Genomic DNA, 11,446 nt, shown 5'->3' on the forward strand with positions numbered 1-11,446 from the left:
CCCAGATGCATGGAGTTGGTCTGGTTGGTCTCTCGCCCATACAGCCTACTTTTTTCCCCCCCATTAAAAAGGTTGACCTTTCTATTGGTGACTGGTACATTGTAAGTCGGTGTCCTTGGGAAACAACGTGAGTGGGAGAACAATTGTGGTGCAGAGGTTTGCAGGATAAGGAGGCATCTTGGTATCTCTTACAGCTGCTTAAAACAAAATAGTTATGGTCATTGTGTAAAAAAGCAAAGGAGCATCTTCAGTACCAGCCGCGAGGGCAGCTTGCACAGGTAGCAGCCATCAGACACCTACTTGCGCACTCAGTTGTAGCCCCTACCGTCTCACCTATGAAGTTATTCCACTCTGTGTCCAGGTCCCCTTGATTAGCTAAACAGCCTCTCATGACGTTAAAGCAGTAATTGTAACATGGCTTTACGGAGACGAGGCCTCGGCAATGTGGACAGTACATCATTTTCAGCAGTGCCCGGGTACCCTGGGGCGTCGGGTTCACCTTTGAGAGAGAAAGAGGAAAAGAGACGGCAATTACATGTCGGTCACAAAAAGAAATCACATTTGCACCACTCTAGGAAAGACCATCCATCGGAGGAGAAACCCCAGGGTCAGGTCTGGTTTCCTGGCTGCAGCTCAGCTGCCTTAAACCACGGAGACTGCAGAAAGATGTTTTACACACCACACCTTGGGGGTGCAAGGCTCTTTAGGAGGTCCTTTTGCTACAGAAATTAAATCAAAATGGAACAGCGTCAACCAAAAAAGGTAACGCAACATTAAACCACGTCTGTTAGTTTGCAAAGTCAAGTGCTCAGAAGATGGGTAACAGTAGATCCAGCATTTCCCAAACAACCTTACCTCTGCCCCTGGTGTTAATGTCCCAGCTCTTAATGAAGCAGCCCTCTTAAAAAGGGCGAGATCAACCAATCCAGGACTGGAACAAAGTGCCCGGGCCCATCCCGAGATGCAGCGACAAACAAAGCAACCTCTGATGCAAAAGGTGGAAGCTTCAGAACGGCTCAAAAAAAGGTAATAAAAGAGCCTGAGCCATGGAAAGCAAAAACTTTTATGTCCAAGGTACTGCCAACTCCCTCTTTAATTGACCAGCAGGAAACATCACAGCTGCCGATTCCTTCCTTCGCCGAGCGCCATGCTCCATCCTGCTCCTTCTCTGGGCAGGCTTTTCTCCAGCTCCAAACCCTTGCACACTACAACATTATACCCAGGTTACTTTACAGCAAGTACTCAGCCACATTAAATAATATGACTGCTTTCATGTCTCAATGAAGCTACAGCTGAGCTTTCACCACTTCACAGCGGAGTCGGGACCGGGAACAAATTCAGCTAATTCGTTCCAGGTCTTCTGCTCATGTTCACCCCGGCACCGGTATCTGAAGTGGGCGATGACAACCCCGGAGACCCTCTGCAGTTCTATTTTCGGTCATTCACATTTTATTTGCTCTTTGGCAAAGCTTCAGATTGGTAAGTGAAACAACTGTCACATAAAAGGCAAGCCTGGTGTGGACGTACATGACTTGACCAACTACCTTCACGCCAACACAACTGTGTGCCTAAGTGCGACTCCCCAAACAGAAATATACCCTCCAGAGACCGTACGAGCATCAATTAAGCAATCGTGTAGAGTGTATTAAAACAAGAAGGGTTACAGCTAAATCTCTCCAGTGTTTTAACACTAGGACTAAGATTTTTTAAACAATAAATTGTGAGTATGAGCCAAGAAAAAAGACAGGGTTTTAATTTTTGGATTGCTTTACGGGGGTGGGGAAACACAACAAGTGTTGTGGTCACTTGGTAAAATGCAGCAAGCAGTATCATCTGCTAGAGGACTGGAAACAGAAGTTTGATGACAAAGTTCAGAAACCTGGAAAGAAGTTTTCATTTATTTAAATCCTGGCACCACCAGATGAGTGTAGGACTTGCAGTGACTAAGGTTTGTTCTAGCAAAAGCACCGTATTCATTGATATGCCAGGAACGCTGCTCCTGACTTGCAAAACCCACAAACTGACACAACTGTTTTAGAAAAGGCCACCTTAATGGCTGGAAAATAATAAGACACCTTCATGAGCGGATGTCCCATGATGACGTGAGAACCAGGTAAAGATCCTAGGAAAGGGCTCTGAGAACTTCAGGCGCATGAAGAAGTGAAGATGCTCTCAAAAATGCTGCATGTTTGAGCAAAGAGAAATCCTCTACTTACCTGCTGTGTTCAGGATGCAAAACAGAGCAGAAGCTCATCTTCCACGTGTCCAACCCGCCAGGCCAAGTCCAAAACCATCTTTCTGAAGAAATCTGCAGACAAGGTTCTTTGGGTAAATCTAATATCTTTTATTAGACCAACTCAAATAGTTGGAAAACTTCTTCCAACTATTTGTCAGGCTGCCGAAGAAATCTGAGAATTCACGGCCAAAGTGCAGGTCTCTTAAATTTCATAGATTTCATAGACATCAGGGCTGGAAGGGACCTCGGAAGATCATCGAGTCCAGCCCCCTGCCCAAAGGGCAGGAAGTCAGCTGGGGTCATAGGATCCCAGCAAGATAAGCATGAGCATGAAATACAATGAGTTAGGAGGTTTCTTTTTGGAAAATACGTGTGTGGAGATATCCTCTCTCCTGAATCACCTCTTTCACTTCTAAAGCTCCACTCAAGGACCAGTCAGCTGGGCTTAAATTGAATTGATTTCAATGCACGATCAAATGCCCTTGCACCATACTACTTCGTCTAGAAGGAAAGCAGATGAGAAGCTCATCAAGAAGGTTGGTGAACCAAGACCTCCTTGGCTACAACAGGTCTACCAGTACGATGACTATAGCATCTCCCCCGACCCTCTGCAGTGCTCTGGTGAGAGGATGAAAGGGTGGGAAGTCTTCTTCGCGACAAGCCAGCTGCGGCCATGCATTTACCATCTTGCTGGGGATCCCCGAAGCCTTGCGATTCAGGTAGGAGGAAAACAGATCTATTGTTGGGAGACCAAGTTCCTTCACCAGGAAGTGAAACACCGGTGCGCGATCTGACTTTGTGCCTACTGCGTCCCTCTTCCCTAACGTTCATCTTTCCTGGACATGGTTTGGTTAAGAAAGTCATCCAGGAAGATATAGAGACATGGACCCCTTGAGTCTGCAAGATGCTATCCTCATCACCAGCATTTTCAGAAGCATTTGTGGGCATTTAGTTATAGGGAGGGACATAACAGTTTCTGACTTCCCTTGCTTTTTCCATCATGATACACTCCCTATGGATGAGCAGGGAAAAGAAACCCCAGCGACCAGCAAAGAAAGGCAATCCCCTTTGCTCATAATCATAGACCCTGAGGGCCTGGAGATGGAAATCAATGTTTTTCTTCTGTGGGAGGAAGAGCTGGAAAGAGAGATGAAATCTGGGCAACTCTTCCTATGTGGAGCCATATTTCCCCCATGCTGATAGACAGCCCTAGTCTGCCTCCACGTCTTCAGAAAACAGAAACCCAATGGCACGGATCCACACGCCTCATTGCCAAGAAGCGATGGCTGTTACATGGGCTCTGTGATAGCCAACACTGCAATAACATTGAAAACACAAATCAACAATGAACGGCAAAGCGCTACCTCCTAGTCGCATGGAAATATTTCTTCTGGCCATCCATCGCATACAGAACCATAGAAAATGGGGGCTGAAAGGGACCTTCAGAGGTCATCTAGTTCAACCCCAGCCATAATTTCAGATCATCTTCCTTAAAAGAAAGCAAGGGTCTGTCGAACACCCGTGCACGTAAGCAATATTCCTTATTGTCAATCCACGACAAAATTGGTGCCTTCGGATGAGCCTCCAACACTTCCAGAAGATGAGTGGTCCTCAAGGGACTTGGTTACATGCATCTGGTTCCAACCAAAAAAAGCCTCTCGTGAAACTCCTGCTCTGGGAACGATCTCTGGGTTAAAAAATAAAGACTTCCATAAATTGGTTCCAATATACAGCTACTTCCAGAGCGTTCAAGCTCACTACAGAGAAAATCAAGGCCAACAAAAGGCAATTTGGCTCTGCAGAAAGTAGGAGAGCAGAAGTATGAGCAACGACTCACGAGGAAAGAAGAATCTTTGGATTTTAAGGCTGGACTTGAAAGATGTAGCAGGGGGATACGTTCCACAACAAAGCAGCTTATTAGGCAAGAAGCTCTGCCTTAACGAGGAACCAGTTCAAACACTGAGAAGGAACGATGGAGAAGAGCCAAATCAGATGATTTATGGTAGAAAAACCAAAAACAGAAAGTCGCAGAGGTATCATCTGCCAGCCAGATGGGCTATAATTGCCTAAGTTATTCTGGGGAGAACCCACACAGTATTCCCACAACCAGAGATTGGGGTCACCGAGTTCAATTCTTACTTTGACAAAAAAAATTCCTCCCATTTCATTGCATTCAGTGGCAAGCGCCTTCTCGCTGGAGATATCACCATGCTGCCTTCAGGATGGCGCATCATCAGTGCCTGCAGGCAGCGTTTGGAGCGCTTGCCCTTCCCGTTTCATCACCCAAGCGTTGGGCAGATGCAAGAGGAATCTAGCGGCATCCTTCACTAGATCTGTTTCTTCCTTTGAGGTTTCGTATCCTTTATGGATTTTGGAGGATACACAGGCAGGGCATTGCAAACAGAAGACACCTTCAGGTGTTGCACTGAAGATACTTCTCCTTTTATCACGACCTTGATTGCTTGCTTAGATGATACGTGGGGGATTTCCATGCCCAGCTCTCCATTTTGCAACCGAAGCCCCCCGGGTATCCTTGCAAATGTCTCAAACCAATGCAGAGCTGAGGAAACACAAAACTGGGCCAACTTCAACCCTTCGCAATGTCGTGCCTTTATCATAACTAAGCTATACTATGGAACAAGTGAACGCAAGAGTATTTTGCGAGATGCAGCCGGAGATAAGGGAGTCAACGAATCCATCTTTTTGGCCTTTTTTTTGCCTTCAACCAAAAAAAATCCAGCCAAAAGATACAAGTAGAGATCAGCTCTAAGAGACTGTTTCAGCGGAGATTAAGTAATTACACCTCATTTCCACAGCAGCAAATGCTTAACTGCTGCATACTACCGCAATGAAAACCTTATCAAGCTCCTGGCAAAAGGCCAGCACCAAGTCCGGCCCAATTGTGAAACTGCGGCAGGACGTGCCAAATGCAGCGCTGGCAATTCTTCACAAGCTTTTAATGCACCCTCCACAATGCCAGGTGCAAGTCCTTAAAGCACAATTGTATGTAACCATAACCCCCGATCCGCTTTGTTCTGGGGTTGTGTTTATCTTGGAAAGAAACTCAAGTTCATTCAAACTCGACTCCAGAGTGACCCTCAACACCAAATAATCCCCTCTCTAATAAAGCAGAGTTCCAAAGAAAGCTTGTTTGCTGAAGAGGATTTACTCGAGGCAATGCCAGCTCAGGTAGTACATTGTGCCGCACATACTTTGGAAAAGCTTACAATGAGAGTACATGCACTCGAAGACCTTCCTTTTATCTTGTGAAATGTATTTACTTTCTCTAGCGCTCCTTGTCACCACAGCAATCCATCACCTCTGTGGTTTCATCATGTAAATCCCAATTTGTCCATGCCGCTACATTTTGTCAAACGTGACAATTAAAAGCTGTTAACAGACGTGCTTTGGCACCAATCTCGGCATTTGTCTCAAGCCCGTTTCTTGCAAACGGGATTTCACATGAGCAAAGTCAAGTGACGAGCAAGCTATTTTTTTTTTCTTCAACTACTTAAAACACTGCAGACAATTACCACGGTCCAGAACCCTCCTACCCTCATTCACTAGATTGGATAAAATAATTTTTTAACTAATCTTTTCTTTTTTTTTTTTTTTTTTTAAGTCATTCAGAAATTTCCTGTCAATTAAGCACAGTTAGTGACTTTCATCCTGGCTTATGGTCAAATGGCTGGAGTGGGTGGTTTGTAATTGCATCTCGAGCTTGTTTCCAAATCATTAGTGAAGTGCCTGGTCTTACATGCAGATGGTTTTCTGCTGAGAAGTTGCACCAGTCAAATGCTCACGTCTCCCAGAAAAACATCAGGCCAAGAGCCTTATCCGCACAGCCGACCGACCAACTCACCCAATGAATTTGCAAACAGCCTGACAACCAAGACCACCTTCAAAGAGACTGAATCTACAAGCCCAGAGCCAGGCTCTATTCCTCGGGACTCGTAGTTTAAAGCCTTTGCAACCCATGTGCCTTTGGGTGGGTCTCCGCTGTTGGAGAACGGTGCCAGGGAACATCCTAATGAAGCATCCCAGGACCCCCAGCCCTGGAAATGGATATAGGTCCCTGGCGCAGGGCTTTGCACACACTTGGAGAGCCAATGTGAGCGGGGCTGCATGCTTCGCTCTGTGCTTAAAAGATCCAGACTTTATTTTTCCAGTATTTGGCTTTTCACCCGAAGCTGTTTGGCAAAGCTCGTATCTGCTGGAACATTCATCACTCGGTGCATCGTACGCGTTATCGAAGGAGGCAACTGCACAATGTTTTCAAATTGCTCTTTCTCCAAAACTTTGAATCCAACTCAGATGGGTAATTTGTTTTGCTCCAGTTTTCCTCGAGCTAAGCAATATGTTAACTCGTAAGCAGGCCCCACGGATTCATTCTGCAATCGGGGCGACAGCAATCGGACCGTACACCATTCTGAGGGAACGATTTTAAAATCAGGTTGTAAAAAAATTCTCTTACCAAGCATCAGAGCCTTATGATTTGACCCAGGCGCTGGCAGCAAGAACAGATGCACCCGTTTTATTTCTTAAGTGCATGGTACACTAGCACAGCACTGGTGCGTGGAAGCACACATGACAGGAGAATGTGTAAAATCCAACATTTTTAAAGAAATGCCATGACAACCTTTGGATTAGTATTCTCTTTCATACACCAGCTCACTCGCAACACCTCATTTGGGGCCCGTTAGCTTCCACTTAAGCTACCAACTATCCTGGAGAAAGCAAAACATCTTGATCTACAAAATGAGGAGTTGGCTTAATTAAAAAAAACCGTGGAGTGAAGTTGTCCTACCTCCAAAACCCATTTTGTTCTTTTAAATGCTTGATGGGCAGAAGCCCAGGCCCTTCCTGACTGGAGCAGCGCAGACAAACTAGGCCAAGAATAAAGCTCTCAATATGCTTTCACTCCTACCATTCATGCTTCAGCTCGAGGTGTGGCTAATAACAAGGCCAAGGTCCTACCCCGTGGCAGTCCAGGAGATAAGTGCACAATAAAACAGAAGTTTAATCAAGTTTTGCTCCATCTCTCTTTCTTTACAGTCAAACAAAAATATTTGGAAACTAAGTGTTACTCTGCGATATTTTAAACCAACGCTGCTGCCCCATCTTAGCCCGAGTAATTAAGGAAGCCAACATAACTATGCAACTGGGTCCACTCAAGTCTTGTGCACCTAAATGTGCACATTGAAGGAAATGCTTGCACGACCTCCCCGATTCTGCACCTCTCCAGTAGTCTTCGCCTATCCTGATGAAATGCTGCAGATTTCTCTCTTTTTGTTAAGTTCGCCTCTGTGCACACGCAAGACCAAACGTGCACATTACGCTTGATTCCCCGCTTCTATGTCTTATGCAAGCAGATGTCAGGCTGCCAGGTAGAAACAGCAGGACTCTTGAGATTCACAACATTATTGGTTCAACCTGCCCAGCTGAATACGAATGCATGCTATGCAGAGCAGCGTGCTATCCCTAAGGGGTATTGAGCGTGAGACGGCGCTTCGAATCAGCAGCGCGCCTATAGCATCCTAATCGGTCCCACGTGTCATTGTCCCGTTTCACGCTGAAACCATCCAGTCAGCCCAAGGTCCTGACAATGGCACTCATGTGGCATGAGCAACTGCAACAAGAGAATTTGATATCATGCTTTCCTTTCCTCCTCTCGCCCAATTTCTGGCAACTCCAGATGGAACCCAAGAACCCATATGAAAGCAGATCAGATCTCACGGCTCAGACACAGAATAGGAAGCAGGTGCTATTTCAGCAAATGCTTAGAGAGCAGCTAAGGGGGGGAAAAAAGAGAGAGAAAGACACTCTGTCCACAGAAGTGAAAAGATTCCATTAAATGGTCTTGCAAACCTATAATGAAAGCCAACACCTCTTTTCAGAGCCACTAAAACAGACGGCGACTGCTGTTGTGATGCTTTCTTCACAAATGCTGAACTTCCCCAAAACACTCTTTACAAAAAAAAAGGACTCTGCCGGCCTCCAAATGCAACAGACTGGTGATAGTCCATATTAGTGCCATCGAGAGCAATTAGCGGCCTGAAGTAAAGCTGAGTTTCTCAGGGAGGACCGAACGCTGTGTCCCCCTTTGCCCAGAGGCACATAAAATAAACATTTTCCATTTTATTTGCTCGAACACACAACGCAATGGGAACACGATCTCGGGGGCTACGCTCAAGGAATGCTTTAAGTATCCAACCTTTCCTTGCCTTTATTTCTGAAGCTAGCAAAAAAAAAAAAAAAATACAACTCACGGCAGACTAAATCTGGTCAGGAGGCATCATCGCTGCCAGCAGACAGACACAAACTAAAGCCACACACATGCAGACACATGTAGCCCATTAAAGCCATCAAGACTGCTGCTACAACATACCGCAGAGGTTATTGCCTAGCACAGTGCCTCAGATGGCCAATAAGTCTGGTGCTAAAGGCACAGATGAAACCACATTCTTGGCAGGTCCACTCAGGGTCATCTTTGATGTGGGGAGCTGCTTGGTATTGTTTTCTGCCTTGATGTTTGCCCTTGGCACACAGGAGACGATGCCCTTGCAGCACAGCTGCCCTCTATTCTGCTCTCTTGCTTGCGACTTGCCCCCTGAGTGACAGGGCAGGGTGGCTGTGTTTGGACTGCTCTTTGCACCAGAAAAAGGGTTTCTTCTAGTCCCTGTGGCCAGGTTTTCCATGAAACATCGAGCTTTGCGAGTTTTCCCCTCAAAGCACCTGAGTGATAAGGCTGCCCCGTTTTAATTTGGCTGTGATTTCAGTAGGAGAATTTGTGCAGAGGACTGGACTGTCCGGGTGGGCAGGGGGAGCACAAATTTTGGAGGCACTGGGCACGTCTACACGAGACGCTTACTGCACATTAGCCTAATAACACTGCGCCGTAGCACGGCGCAGCACAAACTGTGCTAATAGCCTACGGCGCAGTGTTATTAGGCTACTGCACAGTAAATGTCACTAAATACTCGTGCGCCGGCGATACCGAACAGTAACTCTAGGTACTGAGCATTTAGTTAGTACTTTATTAAGGAAGTACTAAACTAAGGTCATGTCTACATGAGACGCTTTAAGGAGTGTTAGGGCACGTGTCTACACGTGCGTGCCCTTAATGCACTTTAAAAATGGTGACTTTGCACTAACTGCACCCAAATTTGATACCTGCAAATGCACGTGTTACATTCAGGCACAAATAATTAAAGCGCACTAACGCATGTTTAAATGCATTAAAGCGCATTAACGCTGTGTAGGTGGACTGACTTGGGACTAACTTCAGTCTCAAGTCAGTCCACACACAGCGTTAATGTGCTTTCATGCCTGCACGTGTAGACACCTGTCTAAACCCGCTTAATGTGCATTAAACTAATGCGCATTATATTTAGGTGCACTTAAATGCACGTGTAGACACACCCTAAACACGCAGTATCTAAGGTGTATTAATGAGCGTGTAGATGTGTCCACTCCACTCAGTTCACAACAGAACTCGAGACAAAATCAGTGCTACGTTTGCTCCAAGTTTCCTTCTGCCACTTTCCTCCTTTTGGGCCCAAACATGGCCTATAAGCAGCATTCTGGATGGAAAAGGAAATAAAAAGCCAGGTCTCTATTCAGACCCATGGTTCTCAACCATTTTAGGCTCAAGGCACCCCTTGACAGACTCGAGGCCCCTTGGGATATGCCAGCTCTACATTTTCACATGGTTTTTGACTGCAAAAAAAAAAAAATCACCAAAAGAGTCTGTCTTCTGTTGCAAAGGATTCAGAAAGACTGCAACAGGTCAGAGTGCTTTTAACACTGTGAATTCCTGTTGGAAATCGCCGGGTGCATCTTGTGAATCACTTTTGTACTCCTAACAGTGCTAACATTGTGTAGTAGTCTGCGACATCCTTGAGCGGACCTCGAGGCCGTGGCACCCTGGTTGAGAGTCACTGATTCAGAACAGCAGCCGCTCCAGGAGGCGCGGAAGCAAAAGCAGCAGCCGGTTCGGGCTTTTCTCAGGTTCGGGACCTCGCCTCGTGGTTAATGAATACCTCATTCAGGATGAGGTAGCTGTGGGAGAGGGCTTCGGAGACAGAAACCGGCTGATTTTCTAGCGTCGGATTCGTTCGAGGAAGGGCGGGCTGCCTGGCACTCAAGCAACTATTTTCAATGAAAATTTGGGAGTGAATTCCACCCAGCCCCTGCCTGCACACTTCATTAGCAGAGGTGCCAGAGAAACCGCTCCTATCAACCGAGCCCAGGTTTCCTCTCCGTTCTCTGAATTTCCTCGCTGTCGTAAAAGTGGGTGGGTTATTGAAAGAAAACACACGCCCGGGCGGTAGGCTCCAAACCTGGCGCGACATCCCGCAGCACAGCTTCTACCTACAACTTCAAAAACTCTGCTTCGTTCCTCTACCGAGAGGGGAGTCTCGAGGACCGAAGGAAAGGCCCGTTTCCAAACAGCTCAGCTGTCTTCCCCGACGCATAACTCTTTGCTGCTTCAATCGCACAAGCATCTGGAGCCGAAATGTTTCGCGAGCATTTCCGTCGTTCCCAGCAAGGAGTGGAAAAGTCATGTGGGCCAGGGGCTGGCAACTGTCAAAAAACCGGCGTAGCCAACGCACGCCTTCACGTGGTCCCTGCAGCGCAGCTCAGATGGAAAAGAGCATATTCTGTATGCGAACATCAGACATTAAGGAACAAGACCGCTGGTTTATAAGCGCTGTAAAACCCAAATCATCTATTTTCTGTGATGAAGAAAAAAAAAAGGCAGAAACATTTCTCTAACGGTCCAAAAAAGATTTTATAAAGGAAGAACCTTTGCCAGGAAACCATGGACTTATTGAAACAGCTTCATTCTGAACTCATCAGATTCAAAGTAAAGACCAAAAAAAAAAAAAAGAGGGTGATTTGTTTGATAGCGTGAAAAATGGATGCATTAGTCCCCACTATTCAAACACCTTTCAAGGGGGATTAAGGTATATCCTATTCAGTTTACACCTGAGAATTAGCTGTAAGAACCAGTCCTCATCTCTTTAACAGACAGCAAGCGTTTTGTTAGCACCCACCTTAAAAAAAAAAAAAATCAAACTCGGAAGCGAAGCTCTGTTCAATGGACAGCCGCGCGGCAAATGCAAGGATGTTGGTAGCGCCTCACATGGCTTCACCCTCCGTTTTTTAGCCCATCCTAATTTTGGCCTCTGTTCCTACAACCATTCC

The 11,446-nt window shown here is 46.1% G+C and overlaps 1 protein-coding gene across 3 annotated transcripts in view; it reads right to left on the reverse strand.

Moving 5' to 3' along the window:
- Positions 1–11,446, reverse strand: part of GPC4 (glypican 4) — a 93,116-nt gene that overhangs the window by 12,252 nt on the left and 69,418 nt on the right. For all 3 annotated transcript variants that reach the window (XM_025215464.1, XM_006033625.3, XM_025215463.1), the window contains exon 4: positions 334–499. In XM_025215464.1, the coding sequence (XP_025071249.1) occupies positions 334–499 (166 nt within the window). The remainder of the gene's footprint in view (positions 1–333; positions 500–11,446) is intronic.

This window comes from Alligator sinensis, unplaced genomic scaffold (assembly GCF_000455745.1).
Source record: "Alligator sinensis unplaced genomic scaffold, ASM45574v1 scaffold1567_1, whole genome shotgun sequence".
NCBI lineage: Eukaryota > Metazoa > Chordata > Crocodylia > Alligatoridae > Alligator > Alligator sinensis.